Consider the following 19256-nt stretch of genomic DNA (forward strand, 5'->3'; position numbering starts at 1 on the left):
ATATATATATATATATATATATATAATAAAACAAATATTTGAAATTATTAAAAAATATATAATAATGTACTAAATAAATGTAAAAAAAAAAATTTCTACACTTGCTGATGTAGAAACCCCATGGAAAATCAGTGTACTGCTGGAGATACAGTATATTCAAACATGCTTTAGAGCAGTGTGTTTCAACAGGCTGCTGCAAGGACAAACACTAGAGCACAGAATAACAGAATCATGCAGCAGTGCAATAAAGGTGCAGTGCAGTTATTTTAAGCCTTGCTCCTCATAGCTTTTATAGTAGGTTAGTGAGAATTTGGCCTTCGGGTGCTGTAGTAGTGAGAGATTTGTAGAGATGTGCTATATCATATTGTACACAATAATCATTATTTTTTTAAATAATAAAAAATAGAGTGATAATAGTGCAAAATATACAGCACTTTAGTATTGAGGTATATTTTGTATGCAATTTTGTTACATCACATTTTTTTTTACATCATTTATTTTGTACATTATATTTTTTTAATAATTTCAAATATTTGTTTTATAATATATATATATAATTTCAAATATTTGTTTTATAATATATATATATAATTTCAAATATTTGTTTTATAATATATATATATATATATATATATATATATATATATATATATATATATATATATATATTATAAAACAAATATTTGAAATTATTAAAAAAATATAATGTACAAAATAAATGATGTAAAAAAAATGTGATGTAACAAAATTGCATACAAAATATACCTCAATACTAAAGTGCTGTATATTTTGCACTATTATCACTCTATTTTTTATTATTTAAAAAAAATAATGATTATTGTGTACAATATGATATAGCACATCTCTACAAATCTCTCACTACTACAGCACCCGAAGGCCAAATTCTCACTAACCTACTATAAAAGCTATGAGGAGCAAGGCTTAAAATAACTGCACTGCACCTTTATTGCACTGCTGCATGATTCTGTTATTCTGTGCTCTAGTGTTTGTCCTTGCAGCAGCCTGTTGAAACACACTGCTCTAAAGCATGTTTGAATATACTGTATCTCCAGCAGTACACTGATTTTCCATGGGGTTTCTACGTCAGCAAGTGTCGATACTGTCTCCTGTACTGTACATGTTCCTCTGTAAAGTCCTACCTGTAACTCTATCCGCTCAACACGCACCAAGGTAACCAGTGACAACCTGAAACGGATGCCTGTTTAATTAAGTCTCTGGATCAGATTTCTCTCAGAGGTCGGAGTGTCACAAACAAAAACAATACTGTTTTTCTGCTCTCTGTCCTTGAAAGCATCCTCGGCAGATCTGCAATAAATTGTGGGGTGTAGAGAGGAGTGTAAATGGCTACATGTCCAGATACATTAGCTGATTAAAAATGGTATGTGTTAGATAGAATAACTTGATATAATAACTAAATGTATACATATAGAGTATACATAGATCAACTATTTACATAAATTTAAATATGTTTAAAATATATTTAAGAAATACTTCAAAAAATAAATAAATAAATGCCTAAACAGGCTATTTAGCCAATACTAATTTGGAATGGTCCTAGATTACTATTTAAAGTAACAAAATAACAAAAAAGGCAATATTTATATATATTATATTTATTAATTTATATTTACTTTGACAGTATTTACAAGCTGACTGAACTCAAAATAACATATTTACATTTTGTCTTTTAAACCTTAAATCTCCAAAATGTCAGAAATGGGGAAAACCAATGTAACGTGAACATACTTTATTCCGAATCATTTCGAGTATTTTTATTGCCCAATTCATTTTACATTTTTGATACAATGATGCAGCCAACAGTTGCTAAATTCACATTAAGTTGAAAATTTTATTTTGGAATTTTGGTCATCAAAGATTTTTGATTGACAGTGATGACACTCACTATGTAATCTCTATGAATCTAACTAAATATGAGTTAATAAAAAGCTCATAAATCATATATCTCAAACTCTCTGTCAAATTCTCTTTTTTCCACCACACACCACTACTTATATATTACTTATATATATATATATATATATAAAACCCTCGCCCACTACTAAGCAGGGCATTTAGGCCTACTCTTTCTGTACTCTAGCTAATAGGATTCCCCCACCCCCTCTCTTCCTCCTTAACTGTTACAGCACATCTCCTGTCTGTCACACAGGCAGCAGCCACGCTTGAACTCGGCTTTACCTCCTGGCCTTCATCTGCTCCTCATTCTCCTGCTATCCTCTCAGGAGTGTTGAAGAAGGGACTCATCTAATCCTTCCTTCAGTCTTCCACACGCAGCATGTCTGCGCCTCTGTACTTCCCTCCTCTGAGCCGCTCTCTTCTCAGACGAACAGCAGCTCCTGCCCGCTTTGCTGGCTCATCCATACTGGATTTATGCCTCCCACACGACTTAGTGTGACTCCTCTCCCTCCTCCTCCTCCCCCCCACCCACCCCATGCAAACCTGTCTTACGTCCAGCACAGATCCTTCCTCTTCTCGCCTGCCACTCAGGCCCTGGAGACCCACCCCCTGTCCAGGAATTAAGCCAATCTACAGCCTGATAGAGTGTAAGTGGTGTGAAGCGGTGCACATAGCTGTAACAGTGACAGATGGTAAAGGGTTCAGCTCGGTGCGCCGAAGGGGGCGGCAGGAGAGAGGGAAGACCCTGTCCCTTATCTGGATAGATACAGCAAGAAAGGATAAGTAGACAAACTGGGGATTACAGTCAGTGAATCTCCAAACAGAAAGGTGAATCCCAGCTTTTAAATATCTATAAATTGTACCCTTAGGTTACTGGGGGTCTACTGACCTCTCCTACACACTTTATACCTCCCTTCAGCTAATCTCTGCAACGTACCGCTACTGTATGCTGAGCTGCCAGTTTGACAGGTTCACCTACAATGTGGCAACACCCACTGGTCACACTGTAGATACACACCTGCAGTTTAAGTGACGAAATGCTAATGTTTACACTAGTTAGAGGATATTAAATTATGTCACAGCAGTGTTGTAGGCCCAGTTGTGTACAGCTCTGGAAAAAAAAAAAAGAGATCACTTCAGTTTCTGAATCAGTTTCTCTGATGTTGCTATTTATAGGTATATGTTTCAGTAAAATTAACATTGTTGATTTATTCTATAAACTAAAGACATTTCTCCCAAATTTAAAATTTATTTGCAGAAAATAAGAAATGACTCAAATAACAAAAAAGATGCAGAGCTTTCAGACCTCAAGTAAAGTTCATATTCATAAAGTTTTAAGTTCAGTTTAGAAATCAACATTTGGTGGAATAACCCTGATTTTAATCACATTTTTATGCATCTTGGCATGTTCTCCTCCAACAGTCTTACACACTGCTTTTGAATAACTTTATGCCACTCCAGGTGCAAACATTCTTATGGCTCGTGATCATTCATCTTCCTCTTGATTGTATTCCAGAGGTTTTTAACTTGGTAAAATAAAATAAAATAAAAAAACTCTTTTAAGTGGTCTCATATTTTTTTCCAGAGCTGTATATAACATTTGAAACTTGAAACTTGATTTGCTGCTTTGGATTGTTATGAAACATCAGGAAATCACAACTACAAAACTCTGCACAGGGTGTTAAATTTAACATAGTAAATAGAGGAAGTGAGGGCATGCTGATAAACACCTGACAAGAGTGAGAGGTCATAGTAAGGTAATAATAAATATGGTTTCACAGTTGAAAAGAACATTTGCAATTTAATGTAAAGCCCTTCTCACTTTAGCACCGACACCTGCTAATTAAAAGTCATGCTGACACCACAAAAAGCCACCCACAGTAGTTCACACACTATTGAAACTTACACAAAGAAAACAACTAGTGTTTTGGTGAATAAACAAAAGAAAGGCTAAATTACCCCAGTTAACATAACTACTCTGCATTACAGTGAAAAAGAAAAATGTCCCAAAAGCACCTAAAAATATAATATATTAACATTAACTTACATAACATAAAAGTATCAATCTTCTCAATTTCCCAGACATGTTATAATTATGAACAACTGCATTTAAAACTCCAAGAACAAGAGAAGAAGAAGTACAACAGTTATAGCATATTGTGGACACACTGACCTCAAAGTTAAAGAGATAGGGTGCAGTATATCATCTTCAGAACCCTGAACATAACTAAGCAAAAACCGTGGGAGCTGGGAGGAGACTTGTGTCACAAATTATAGGACAACACATTCTAAATATACATCTGTTTACAGCAATTTCTAACAGTGTAAAGCCTGCCTGGGATTTCATAATCTATTAGAGCAGTTCTGCTTCTCTCCAGCTGTCAAAAGAACCTTATCTTACTGCTCAGTGCAAGACTGATACTGACTTTTTTTGTTTATCTGGGATTACCCACTTACAAAAGCTTTATCTAAAAACAGTAATCCCAGTAGGTTCTAGAGTGAACAGTGCTAACTCCAGATTGGAGTAAACAGTGTATGCGCAGGCTCTTAGAAAGCTCAGGAAAGTAGTAAAACATTCACAGCAGCACTTCCAGTCTTTTCTGCTGAGTCAACTGTGCTTTATGAATTACCATTATTTAAATCATACACGTAAAATCACTGCATGGCTATTAATGAAACACCAAAGTGAAGAAAAAGCAAGGCCCCAACTTTACTGCACCCTTTACTGTCTCTTCAGAAAATATGAATAAGTATGTGTCTTGACTCACAGACAGAAAACGACAACAGCCAACAGCTCGATCAGTGTGAGGAGCAGAGTGGTGCACTGCACTACGCCAGCTACCACAGCAATCCATTCAGAGGCAATGCAGCAGAGTGTGTGCGCAGCCTGTGTTTATGTGAATTATGGCGATTGTGTGGCTTGAATTATACTGCAACAAACAGGGAATACAATTCCAGGCTTACACCCTTAAAAATGCTGTCCTTCAATTGACCATTAATAATAGCAATTGGCTATTATTATGACAATTTATTTAATTTCTTATTTAATGATTTGGTTTTCTTTAATTGTTTATTAGATCCTCCTTTATGAAGACAGTAGTGACCATCACTATAATAATATTAATACACAATTCTTGCAAACAAACCCTTTTTTCAATACTTTAAAGAACACATTTTTTTTGTTTAAAGAAGCACACAGACACAAAGTCAGCACATGATGTCCATCTTGGGCACCTGGCACTGTGCCCAACTGTGCCCACCACCACAGAGATATGTATGACATATGGTACAGAGATACAGATATCTCTGTATTTACACAGAGATATGTGTAAATACAGTTTCTACATAAATCAACAGCAGGAGAGAGTTTGAAAGCTGTAACAGCTGTGAAAAAAAAACAAGTGTTGTTATTTGGGATTGGCAGATTATGTATTGATTTTGTTCGATATTTTGTGTGAAGGTTTAAAATTTTAACATTATAGTATTTGAAATAATGGTGACATGAACAAAATAACATTTAGGCAATCAATTTTTTGCAATGGTTAAAAAAGAGGCAAATTTAATGAAACCCTTCAAAAAAAGACGTATATGATACACCTCCAACACATGTGAAGTCAGCCCCCGCCTTATTTTGAACTGCTGCTGATGCATTATTACCGAGTAGCATCACAGCGCACTCGAAGGAAAGCGCAGTGACTCGGTTCTGATACATCAGCTCACAGGCGCCTTGTGCTGATCAACATCACCCTTTGGAGTGATGTGGGGAGAGAGCACCCTCTACACACCCACAGAGAGCAAGGCCAGTTGTACAGGGCTCAGCTAGCCGATGGCAAGCTACATGAACAGGATTCAAACCAGCGATCTCCTGATCACAGTGGCAACGATTAGTCTGCTGGACCACTCAGAGAATTGTTGGTATATTCAAGAACACAACAGGCACAACACAAACTGATCAAACAGGCAATCGCTTAACTGCTATTTATGCTTCCACAGAGAGGTGTGAAAAAGTTCTACTGCACTGATTGACCACAGATATGATCATAGAGGCATCAGAAGGATTGATCATCCTTATGGTAGATGTTCATTAGCACTTTCTTTCAAGTCAAGTGTCTACTTTACAGTATAAGGAGTATGATGTGATTTCTGTTAAAGTATTTTGATTATAATTTACATAATACTTTACTTTAGCCTATTTTGCCTTCTAATAAATAATTAGGCTTTTTTTTTATTAAAGACAATTACAGCCTGCGTTGCTTACGTGTTGGTGCTAAATAACTAAAATATAGCCAGTTTACAATAAAATCAATAAAATAAACCAGAGGTATTTTTTATATTAGCTTCTCACTAGTACACTTGGTGGCATTAATGTAAATGCAGTATAATACAGTATTTGACCTGACCTGACGTTTTAATAGCATTAGCTCTGCTTGTGGTATCATGCACCTAAGCACTAGACTCACTAGTCATTCGAGAAACTCTGTGGGCAATAACTCTAACTGTTTTCTATGACTACGACTGGAAGCGGGACAGAGCAGTTTATAGACCTGCCATCTCAGCTGCAGACTCCCCCAAATGCGTAAATAAACAACAGCACCCACAGGCGGCCTTCCAAAATCTAGGATGCGGTCTAGGAAAACTGCATTTCTAGACCAGTACGACATAGAAGACTCTTCCAATCAAACACATCCTATAAATACTGCCGTGAAAAGCAGCCTACATCCAACAATTTACGAGTATACTAACTGAACAGCCTTCGCCATCTTCTGCCTCCCGTAATCCTTTGCCTGTCCCAATGAAAGGAGCTATACTAAACACACAAAAAAAGAGCATACAATAAGCTATGTATCTAGTATTGTATCAGTTTTGATTAAATCTGAGCCAAGCCACATAAACATGTAAGTAAAAACGCACCCAAGACTTATTTAAAACAGATACAAATATGATTAAAACAATTCAGGATAATTTGAGTCACAATATAATAGTGTAAACACATCCATCTTACTTAAAGTCACATACACCAACCAAAACAACAAAAGTACAAATGAAACCCATGAGGACTATCAAAAGTTTGATCAAAAAGATAAACAACTGGTCACCAACAAATGCTGCTAACAGTCCTCACGGTGAATGGTGAGTCGCTCTGGTTTAGTTTCTCTCTGGTTTTACTGATTTCCAGGTTAAAATAACATGTAATAATCAGAGCTTTTCAAGTGTTTATTCAGTGTAATCTTGATAAAGCATAAACTGAATTATTGGTGTATTTGGGAAAAAGCAGTAGCCTCAGACATTGATTATACCACAACTGGAAATTGATTAACCCTGCTGATATACTGTATATTTCTGTAAATCCTAATAATGCCATTTTCAGCTTTTCTTCCATGTTTGAAAAGAACCTATTCTGTATTTGATGATCGTATAAGCCTATGTATGACACAGCAGTCTACAATTTCCTTTTTGGCTAGACGCAGCACAACAGCTGTAATCATTTGCATAAAGTTTAACTCTGCTGAACTTTTTCAGCGTAGGGCAAGGCTGTGTTTTAACGCAACACAACCCATGCAATTGGATACATTAATGGTAAAGTTCTAGTGCACAACAACCTAGTGGGAAATACTGAAGTAAGCAAAAGCTATTGAGGTCATGTCCATTTATTGTTTGATAGTTCAATAATGTTATTGTCATGACAGGCCCAATTCCAATGTCTAAATATTTTAATAATTAACAGCTCACTGCTCTGAGTTTACTGCATTATCAAATGAACTATCATTTTATCAGAGGCATGATCTGGCATGAAATTAACCCATAAGAGCCCAGACTCTTCTGAATATTGATACTAAGATAAATTCAGTGAGCAGCTCATTTGTGTGTTTCTTATTGTGGGAACATGCATGTTAATATTTTAAGGTTAAAATCCTTTTGTAACACATAAATGACAGAACAACAATTTCAACACTGCTGTAGAAGCTAAAATACACTTTTAAAAAGAGCTAGTTTAATCTCCAGCACTAACCCAACACACCTAGATTCTGTAAACAAATAAGGTCAGAGGAATGAACACAGGTTCACACACTGTCCTGTAGTGATGCTCTCAGGATGTTCAGTATAGCTATGTCATATATGAGTTAAAGTAATGGACAGAGTGTTGTAAGGAACTTTATACATCTTTTAAATAGTCTGTGACATACATCACCATGGGTTATTTTTGGTTAAAATCATATACAGCTCTGGATAAAAAAAATAGAGACCACTTAATGATTTTATCAAATTGAAAACCTCTGGAATATAATCAAGAGGAAGATGGATGATCACAAGCCAACAAAACCAAGCTGAACTGCTTGAACTTTTTGCACCAGGAGTGCAGGCATCAAGTTATCCAAAAGCAGTGTGAAAGACTGGTTAATGAGAGCATGCCAAGATGCATAAAAACTGTGATTAAAAACCAGGTCTGAAAGTCTGAAAGCTCGGCATATTTTTTGTTATTTCAGCCATTACTCATTTTCTGCAAATAAATGCTCTGCAAAAGAAATTTTGTCCGTAGTTTATAGAATAAAACAACAATGTTCATTTTACTCAAGGATATACCTAAAAATAGCTAAATCAGAGTAACTGGTTCAGAAACGGAAGTGGTCTTTTAATTTTTTTTCCAGCGCTGTATATTCGTACATTGTTCAAACATTATACCATCCAAAAATGTGTCTTGCTGCAGAAATATGGAGGAAATGGTAAAAAAACAAACAAACTTTAAAGACTATTAATTGCTACATTTAGGCTACTTTAAGCTACAAACAAGTGCTCACCACACACACACAAATATTTTATATTCTGTTATTTTAGAAAATGTAAAATATTAAAATAAAAATCTTGCTTTAAATTATTAAAGAAATGTTATATATCTAAATGTATGTCTTTTGGAGGGCAGGTAGTTTAAACAGAGCTGCTGAAACTTTTGCATGCCCCTGTTTGAACCCCTGCAATAAAGTAATCAATGCTAGCTAAGTTGCTAACCTGCTGCTCCTGATGCTGCTGCTGCAGCCCCCTGGCGCAGGACCACCGCTTCCTTTCGTGTCCAGGCAGGCGGTCAGTGTGTGATATCACTCTCTTCTTGTTGGAAAATGAAGATTGAGGCTTTAGACTCTTTAGACTTCATGATTATCCAGTTTCCACGCAGATTTAGAGCTGGAGAGATGGTGTAAATGCTCAGAGCTGAGACGAGCTGCTTGTCTCTCACCTGCCCCATGATTCCTCACTGCACTGAGGTCTGGAGCAGAGCCACGGTTCTCCTGCTGCTGCTGAAACGCTGAACAGAGCTGAAAAAGAAAGCAGGGAAGCGTGTGCGTGTGTGTGTGTGTGTTTTCGCAGAGACTGCGCAGTCCTTCAGTCCACAGTGCTGTAGTTTATCTCAGTGCTGATCTTTCAACCTCCAATACTGCTGCTGCCCCACAGAGAGCCCATATTTACACTATCCCACACTGCAGCAACACCTGGCTGATGACTATAGATTATATCAGCTGCTTGACATGTTAAAAACACCAAGGGTGGACAAATACAAAGTGCATTTCATTTACTGTTTTAGTTCCATATTATATAGTTAACTGCCTGGCCAAAAGCAAGGCCACACAATATTAATATTTCACTGGACCATCTTTAGCCTTGGCATTGGCATTTGGCATTGTTTCAATAAGCTTCTGCAGTGTTACAAGATTCATTTTAATCCAGTGTTGCATAAACTCAACAAGATTTTGCATTGATTATGGTAGAGTTTGGAGAAAAAAAGGTCTGGTCTCTGTGGTGGACAGCCCATGTGTGAAAATGATGATCTCATGTTCCTTAAAGCACTCTTTCACAATTCCAGCCCAATGAATCCTGGCATTGTCATCTTGGAATTTGCCTGTGCCATCAGGGAAGAAAAAAAAACATTAATGGAATAACCTGGTCTATATTCAGTATATTCAGGGAGTCAGCTGACCTCATTCTTCCAGCACATACTGTTGCTGAACCTAGACCTGCAGACCAACTGCAGCATCAGCCCCACATCATTTACTTAGTTAAATCCAGGTGGCGACTTTTTTTTTTTGGCCAGGCAGTGGATTAATATAATGATTGTGCTTGATTAAAATAATATTAATCTGAATGTATTGCTTTTTTAAAACACCCAACTAAATTTACACCACCATTGATGATTAAACTAGAGTCCCATCTCTGAGAGCAAATTTACTCTGGTCCTAATATGGCGCAGACCAGTGATGGCATCTATAACAAATCTGGCAGATGAATTTGGCCCGAACCGGCACAGATGCATTTTGCATATCTGTTTTAAATTTGGGCCAGAACTGTAAATATTTCACGGTTAAAATTATAATGTAACATAAATCACAACAACAATTAACAGCTATTACTTAACTATTATTAACATTTTTGGAATGTAAAATGTCAACTGAATTGAAGTGGATGAAGGTTGGAACAGAGCTTTAGAAGCTAAAATGCACTTTTTAAAAATTATATGTAATCATATTTCTGATCAGTCAATGAATTAGCAGCTGCCTCAATACCTCTATGACAGGGGTCACCAACCTTTTTGAACCTGAGAGCTACTTCTTGGGTACCAATTAATGCGAAGGGCTACCAGTTTGATACACACTCGTGAAATTACAAATTTTCTCAATTTACCTTTAATTATATGTTATTATTAATAATTAATGACATTCATCTATGTGAAGACACAGATATCAATAGGCAACACTATTATTATAAATCTCTGCAAGTGTTTACATTTTATATTATATTTTAATATAATATTACATATTATATTACATTATATTGTATAATAATATATAAACTATAGGCTATCTCTAAGCTAATATTAATGTAATATAATCTAAAATTACATCAATGCAACTGTGATTTAAAAAAAAAAGAATAGCAACAAAAATGCTATTTTTAGACCAGGCCTGCGGGCTACTCATAAGGTCCTTGCGGGCTACCTGGTGCCCGCGGGCACCATGTTGGTGACCCCTGCTCTATGACATAGTACCATATAGTTTATATTCTGGGCTCCATCAACAAAGGGCACATTGCATTTTCCATAATACACAGAGATTGTGTAAATAGAGTGTTGCTGTAGGAAATACTGAACCTTTCTTTGACCTGAGCCACAGCAAGAACATTGGATGAGAGCCACAGAGCCATAAGCAACAGCAATCAATAAAGCTAACTGTAGTCTTTGAATCCAAGGGTATGTAAGCTAGCATTTTTAGTATTTCCTCTGGGTCCTCTGCACTTTCAGAAATAGTTTGAAACTGAGAAAAGCTGGAAACACAAAGAACTACAAACTGGGTCCACCCATAATACAAACTCAGATACTGTGGGTTTTAGGCTGTATGTCCCATGTAATGCTATATATATATATATATATATATATATATATATATATATATATATATATATATATATATATATATATATATATATATATATATATATATATAGCATTACATGACATATTTTGCACAGTAATATAAATTCTGCATTGTAAAGAAAGGGTGAATATGTTGAGTCAGACTTGGGAGGGAGACAAAACAGAGAGATAGTCCTAATAGAGAAAGAACATGATACAGAGTGGAGTGGTACCATGTTTAAGGCCAGGCATGGGCTAAAGGGGTATAGTTGGAGCAGTGGATCCATGCTTTCTGGCAGGGGCAGGCTCAGGTTGTTTGAGGGGCAGGGGTGAAATAAAGGCACCCTTTTCTACTCAACGGGCATTATCAAATATAATAATAATAATATAATAAACTAAATTATAATAAACCTTATTGTTTTATTAATAACTGAAATGTGTTCCTTTGAAGTAATAAAACATACCAGTCCTGCTTAAAAAAATAACAAAACATTCCCTAATCTTTAAAAAAAGGCTTTTATTGCAGTCATTTCTGCCTCTGCAGTGACTTCTCTGGTTCAACTGTGCTATAGGTGTGGTGTGGAACACTTACAGTATACAGATCAGACAATCAATAGTACTGCCCCCCTGCTGACGTCCAACCATCTGTCTCATTGCTATCAGAGGCACACTGCTGCTGCTGTAGCTCAGCCAATCACCTCTCCCTCCTGCTCTGCCCCTAAACCCATACATCACCCAGTGCCCCTCCCAAACTACCTCTCACAATTTCACAACTTTTTCAAATTTGAGCTGAGGGTGGAGTCAGCAAATATGATTTAGTGCCCCTTTAAATTTATCTAACTCTCTATATATCGTTTTTTTATCTTGAGGATTTGTATGTGCTTTGTCTGTGGATTTCTCCTTTAATCCACAGCGGGGATTATACTCCTGTAATCTGGCAACCCTGTGCTCTCGCAGTAGCTAGCTGGATGGCTAGCTGAGTGAGTACCTGCAGGGGAAGGACAGTGTCGGGCGGTGAAAAGCCGATCAGGTATAATCGCGGTGTTTTTGTGTGTTTGTGGCTGGTTTAGCTGTATGATCCAGGTGTGGAGATGTCGCTATACGGTATTAGCATGTTTTATCTGTGTTAGATGATGTGAGAAGTTTTATAGGCCGGGTTTTATAGAGCTAGCGTTACTTTTCTAAAGCTAACGTCACGGAACTGAAGCCGGTGTTCTGTCGAGCTCTGCTACCCTGTCAAACCGTGCTACTATAGTATAATTTTAGAGGTAAAAATAAAAAAGAAGCACACTATTTTAATGTATTTAATTTTATTTATATATATATTTTAATATTAATATTAGTCATTAACACTTTAAACAAAAAGCACAGGAAAACAGAATTATTTTAAATAAAAAAATGTAGGTTGGCGCGTGGGCAGTGTATTTAGGAAGTACGTATTGATAGGTAATATAACTCAACAGAACACCGGTGTTCTGTCGATTTGTGCAACCTTGTCAAAGTGTGCAACCCTACAGTACATACAAAGGTAAACAACACAAAAGAAGCACAGTATTAGAGCATGTTCCCAGTAGAAGTATATGTGCTATTTTGGATAGCCTAAATAACTGTATCAGGGTAAAGTTATGTTAATGAAAGGTTGTTATAATCTGCTTTTGTATTTAAATTATATTTGTATAATTATATTTTATTAATAACAAAAGTGTAATAACTGTGAGTCCAGGTTGTTAAATACACAAAAATCCGAGAAAAACTGAATTTTTATAAAACGCACAAGAAATAATTAAATATATAAATATGTCTGCGCATGCGCTGTCCGTTTAGAAGGCACGTATTGACGGGTAGCATAACTTGACAGAACACCGGAGCCAGGTTAGCAACTTTGACTTGTTAGCCAAAGATCTGTCCTTTAGCTCTGCTCGCTGATTAACACCTCTTACAGTCAGCGGGCTGAGCGGATAGATATTCTGGATTTAGTGTTTTCTCCTGGATAGAGCGGAATAAACTAATTTATACCTTAAAACACCAGTTTTAGAGTGTTGTTGCCCAGCTAGCCGCTGTGACATTAGCTAAGCTAACCGAGCTGTGCAGCTGTTAACATGGCTAAGGTGGCTTAGCTTATTTGAGCTGTGGCTAGGCGCTGGTGTTAGCATTACTGCAGCAGCAGGTTAGCTAGTTAAGTTATTAAATTACCACATTGCTTAGCTAGTTAATGTTTTTTCAGTATCACTAATTACTTAGTTTTTATCTGACTATCTAACTGACCCACAGGTCAGTATGCTTAACCCAGTGAACTATCTAACAACTAATATACAGTCTATGTTGTGTTCACTTAGCGTAGTAACCCTGCGACATTAGCGTAGTAACCCTGATCCTGTAATGAAAGTCATGTGATTTGTGTCTTCTTTTCAGAAACTGTTCTGGAGTCAGAGTTGACGATGTCTCACAGTGATGAGGGATACGTGGTGCGCATCCGTGGTTTACCCTGGTCGTGCACGCAGGAGGAAGTGGCCTCGTTTTTCTCTGGTAAACTTAAACCTTAAAACCAAACTGCCTTGTTATTCGTTCTTAGGGCATGTTAATCTATAAAGCAACATATAACCTAAATATGAAGCCCCTACACCTGACAACTAAGTTGGTGTGGACGTATATAAAAGTCTTAGAATACCCCTATTTGTACCCCTATTGTAGTTCAGTAGCAGGGCTGCATAGCCCAGACAACTTTTTTTTAAATTTCTCATCTTGTCCATGACTTTATTACTTTATGTGTCAGAAATCAAATTCTTCTCTTAACTGCTAAAACGTAGACTTATGTTGCCTTCTGAATTTACATGATGAGAGCACATGAACACCACGACAAACTCATTGGGAAACTTGGATTTTTAGATAAGCCCCAAGTTTTCCAGTTGGAAGCCTGTCAGTAACAAGAGGTCAATAAATTGATGCAGACCGGTCGTATTGTCAACTGCTTACACTTCTGTTATTGCTGCCTTTGAACACTTCCTATTCCTATAGGTTCCTATTAGCTAACTAATTTAATCACTAGCATTATGTAAAAAAAAAAATAGGATAAAAACATTACTCACCTAATGTGTCTTATTTGCTTAATTCCCTTAGAGTAGTGCAAAATAAACCTCCTGTTTTTTATGATAATAGACCAAAAGTATAAACTAAAAGATTTTCCTAATGAGGTCCATTTCTACCCGACCAAAAAACACTCGAACACATGTCAATTATGACCTCCAACCTCAGTAAGTAGGAATGTCTGAGGAGGACTTGAAGGCAGACTTAGTCTAGTGTTAAGCTGAGCTAATTGGTTTGCCATGTGGGTCAGCCAGACCAAGACCTCTTCCTTTAACAGTTTGAAATGTAGGAAACAGTACTCACTACAATCTGGCTTTATCTGTAATTTCTCTAATGAAAACATATTTTGTACTGACAAGTGTATTTTCTCCATCTTGCAGACTGTGACATTGTAGGCAAAGTGAATGGGGTGTGCTTTACCTTCTCCAAGGAGGGAAGGCCCAGTGGAGAGGCATTTGTGGAGCTGAAAACAGCAGAAGACTTCAAAAAGGCCCTTGTGAAAGATCGCAAATATATGGGCCATCGATATATTGAAGGTAATTAAAAGACATTACATTACATTCCGCAGGCACTTTTGTCCAAAGCGACTTACAGTAGTGAAGTACATAAAGAAGTTAAAGGTAAACAAAAAAAAAAAAAAACATTTTAGACAGGGCCTAAAGGAGGTCAAAGGGAAATAATGGGATAGAGGAGGAAAGGAGGGGAAGAAGGAAATGAGGTTAGAAGTAGTTAGTTTGTTAGGGGTGTTAGGAGAGCAAGTGCAAATCTTGTTGAATGACAGATTTGTGTTGTTTTTGGCATTTTAAGTTGGTGTCATGTAGTGCATAAATGATAATAGGATGTCTGGGATGTATTGTGCAGTGTTCAAGTCAAACCGCAGTGAGATGGACTGGGTGCTGAAACGTTGTGGCCCAACAGACTACGACAGCTGTAGCGGCTGCATGCTGAGACTGAGAGGACTGCCTTTCGGCTGCAGTAAAGAGGAGATTGTGCAGTTCTTTGCAGGTAAGGTTTTTTTTAATCAGTATGATCATAAGATATTCTGTTCATGTATGGTATTAGATTCCTGTTATCTGTTTAATTTCAGCTTGAGTTGTTTTAGTTATTTGTTGTGTGAGAGTACTGTCACCCATGAAGTCAAACATTTTTTTAACTTGTGACTAACATAGATTCACTTAACAATCAAATTAGACTGCTTGTATTGTTTTTGTTGAAGTTCAGTGTATGATGAAGGAAATGTTTATAGTGGACTGCTCTAGGGCTGTTTTAATCTAGGGGATGATTTAAGGGACTAAACCGGGTGGAATTTCTTTCTTTTTTTTATACATATGAGAATGTTGCTATTTAACATGTCCCCCCTGTGGGGTTATTTGTCCTTGGGTTAAAGGGTTGAAAATCGTGCCAAATGGGATTACATTGCCGATGGACTACCAGGGGAGGAGCACAGGGGAAGCCTTCGTGCAGTTTGCCTCAAAGGAGATAGCAGAAAAGGCTCTGGGGAAACACAAGGAAAGAATAGGGCACAGGTGGGGCCGACAAGACCGGGCTGGGTGATAATGCTATCTGTAATGTGGGGTTGGGGGTCATGCATCTTTCTGCTTTAGAAAAAGATGGTATGATCATATTGTTAGACTTGGCATGTATCTCATTACATTGTTATGAGGGAAATGTTTAAAATTAAACAGGAGTAACCTATATAATTACCATGTGGGGAAAATCACTGCTCAACTAATATTCAGAGGAGCCTTTTAAAAACAGAGGTACTTTCAAACGCTTTAAGAGATCCTGCAGTGAGGTAGCACTATAGGCTCTTTTTTGTTTCTTCCCTCCCTCTGGTTTCTTAACATTGAGTCATGTATGTTTTCTGGGCTAATTAAATAAATCAAGGGCTTTGGAAATTGACTCACTAAGCTCTCCTCATTGCTGTGAAACAAATGTGGCATGTAAATCTGTTCATGTTGCTAATGACCTACATTTTAAACAAACTCAGGTACATAGAGATATTCAAAAGCAGTCGAAATGAAATCCGTGCATACTACGAAGTTCCTCGAAGAATGATGCCACAGAGGCCTAGTCCATATGACAGACCGATGATGGGTCGTGGGGGGTTCTTTGGTCCTGGACCTGGTAGGGGAGGCGCTGTTATGGACCAGATGCGTAGTGGAGGCGGCTACAGTGGTGGTATGTATGTGTGTTCTTCATGTGGTCAGGAATTCTTAATAGACTTAAAATACTAAATTAAAGTCTGTATAATAGTACTGCATTACCCTTCCTTTAGCCTGTTCTTCAATGGTCAGAACCCTAGAGGACCACCACAGAGCAGCTGTTGTTTGAGTGGTGTTGGCGTGTGTTGTGCTGGTATAAGTGAATGAGACACAGCAGCAGTGCTGCTGGAGTTTTAAACACCTCAGTGTTACTGTTGGACTGAGAATTGTTTTCCTGTTACCTTTAATGAAGGACAAGAGGATGGTCATCACAAACTGTGATTCAGAGCTCCTGTCTCTGACTTTACATCTATAAGATGAAGCAGATACGTTGGGGTGTGTAACAAAAGGTTCCCGCAGGTCCTTAAAAAGTCTTAAATGTCTCAAATTAAAATCTGGGGAATTAAGGTCTTAAATTGTCTTAAATTTGCTGTAGGTATAAAATGTTCAGAAGGTGTGTTTAATGCCGATGGGACAGAACATACTAACCTAAGCCATGGGTCCGATAATATTACCGGGGAGAGAACTCAGGTTTGCAGGGAGCTAGCTAACATTAGCATCGAGCTACCTAACATAACATTAGCGGCAAGCTAACTAAATTACTAACGTTAGTGGCGGGTTAGCTACGTTACCGCACACAATGGAACAAAATAAAAAATAAATAAATAAAAATTGATAAATGGGAAATGTTAAGTTTTGACTTCCAATACAATACATTATTTTATACCAAAGAAATTATGACTACATTTTTTTGTCTTAAATTTTATTTATTGAGGTCTTAAAAAGGTCTTAAAAAGCATCAAATTTGCCTTTTTTGCCAGTGTTTAAAAACTCCAGCACCACCACCATGTCAGCATCACTGCAGTGCAGAGAATGACCCTCAACCCAAATAATAGCTGCTCTGTGGTGGTCGATCCTGTGGGATCCTGAGCATTAAAAAGCAACAGTTTAAAAGTAAAGTATGCAGAGAAACAGATACAGGACTAACGTTTATAATTATACAACTACAAAGTGTCCTTTATGATCAGTGGAAATGCTTAAAAAATGGATAATAGGTGTCAAAAGAAGGAGGTTGTCATAATGCTAAAAGCTTCAATTATTAATGCACTAGTAAGTGAGCTTTTAAAAAGCTTTTGAATGACTTTGTTCAATTTTTTGCACAGGTTATGGTGGCTTTGACAACTACAATGGCTTCAACAACTATTGCTTTGGTAATGGGATGTTTGAGGAGCGTGTGAGGGGTGACAGAGGAAGAGGAGGGATGGGTGGTCACGGCTACAGTGCAGCAGATTCTGGCTCTGGCTTTCACAGTGGACACTTTGTGCACATGAGAGGCCTTCCCTTCCGAGCAACAGAGGGAGACATAGCCAATGTAAGACATGCTTTACACTCATACCTCAAAGTCATTTCAATCAGCTTTGTTATAAGTGATTAAACATATTTTGGTTCATTTTTTCCAGTTCTTTGCGCCGCTGAATCCCATTCGGGTACACATTGATGTTGGACCCAATGGCAAGTCAACTGGCGAGGCAGACGTCGAGTTTGGATCTCATGAAGATGCGGTATCGGCCATGTCAAAGGACAAGAATCACATGCGTATGTCTTTCATGCATCATATTTTGTAAAATCTTATTATAAGGGATTTTCTCAAGGCACCTGATATATTCTATAATATGTATATATTTTTGTGATTCTCACAGAGCATCGTTATATAGAGCTTTTCTTGAACTCAACCTCAAGTGGAGCATCTGAAATGGGTAGGTCTCACTATATTCAGGCACTCTGATAGTTTAAATGCGTTGTAAAAAAAAATATATGCATTTTTATTTTATTTCCTATTTATTTCCTAATAGGTCGTGGTGGTGGATTTTATGGCAGTTCAGGAGGCATGGGCTCTCGAGGAAGTGGACTGAGAGGCATGTTCTGAAGAGAACTTGTTTTACAGGAAATCTTTTTCTGCTGGAAGCTGAAAGGATCTTTTGTACTGAGATATATATCACGTTCATATAAAATTTAACCAGAGTTTTTCAAGTCTCAGACTGGAATGATAAAGTATAAAGTATATAAATAATTATATATATATATATATATATAGTTGACCAGCAACTGTACATTTTGCTTGTTAAATTTAATAAAGTTTCAGTTGTACTATTGTTATTTTATCTATTGGCATATGTGTGTAGATCTGCAATCTCAGAGGTCACTGTGATAATGGGCTGCAATCTTTATTTAATAAGATTAGCGAGCCTTTTTCCCCCCAGCATTTTGTTTGGTCTGGCTGTTTATTGTTTCTTAATTAGTCACTTTAATTGCAAAGGTAATGTGTGAGAGATGATTGTTCCATTAATTTCTCAACATTTTCAGCTTAAGAAATGTTTCTTATTAAATAAACATTTTAAAATGTTTACAGGTTATTGCAAACATTTGTGAATTTGATTAACTTTGTTGTATTTGTAGTTGCGGAATACTTTAATTTTCATGTGATGTATATTACAGTTCTTTGAGGGCTGCACCAGCCACAATCATGTTGAATCAGTTGATTATGTAAAATGAAACGTTTTGGAATGTTACATTACTTGCAAAATCAAGACGACTGAATGAAGTTCTCGGTATATAAATATATATATAAATATAAAATA

At 36.9% G+C, this 19256-nt stretch overlaps 2 protein-coding genes across 7 annotated transcripts in view; one reads left to right on the forward strand and one right to left on the reverse strand.

The window, feature by feature from the left end:
- The window catches only part of psda (pleckstrin and Sec7 domain containing a), a 59781-nt gene extending 50360 nt beyond the window's left edge, over positions 1-9421 (reverse strand). For 3 of the 4 annotated variants that reach the window (XM_022684571.2, XM_022684572.2, XM_022684569.2), the window contains exon 1: positions 2218-2396. The gene's annotated coding sequence lies outside the window, so the exon portion shown is untranslated. Of the gene's footprint in view, positions 1-2217; positions 2397-8940 lie in introns of those variants that run through there. The other variant, XM_022684570.2, reaches the window with a different exon arrangement.
- Positions 9422-12252: 2831 nt separating this feature from the next.
- On the forward strand, positions 12253-19022 carry hnrnph3 (heterogeneous nuclear ribonucleoprotein H3 (2H9)). Of its 3 annotated transcripts, none has more exons than XM_007258773.3 (10): positions 12253-12359; positions 13742-13855; positions 14794-14949; positions 15275-15418; positions 15801-15939; positions 16404-16594; positions 17781-17989; positions 18078-18213; positions 18318-18374; positions 18471-19022. In XM_007258773.3, the coding sequence occupies exons 2-10, from the start codon at positions 13768-13770 to the stop codon at positions 18542-18544; spliced, it is 1194 nt and encodes a 397-aa protein (XP_007258835.2). In that variant the 5' UTR covers positions 12253-12359; positions 13742-13767; the 3' UTR covers positions 18545-19022. The 3 variants fall into 3 exon arrangements, with proteins under 3 accessions (XP_007258835.2, XP_049337624.1, XP_015463708.2); XM_049481667.1 differs by lacking the exon at positions 12253-12359 and adding an exon at positions 13180-13201; XM_015608222.3 differs by lacking the exon at positions 12253-12359 and adding an exon at positions 13228-13496.
- Positions 19023-19256: the final 234 nt, after the last annotated feature.

Source organism: Astyanax mexicanus, chromosome 7 (genome assembly GCF_023375975.1).
Source record: "Astyanax mexicanus isolate ESR-SI-001 chromosome 7, AstMex3_surface, whole genome shotgun sequence".
Taxonomy (NCBI): Eukaryota; Metazoa; Chordata; class Actinopteri; order Characiformes; family Acestrorhamphidae; genus Astyanax; species Astyanax mexicanus.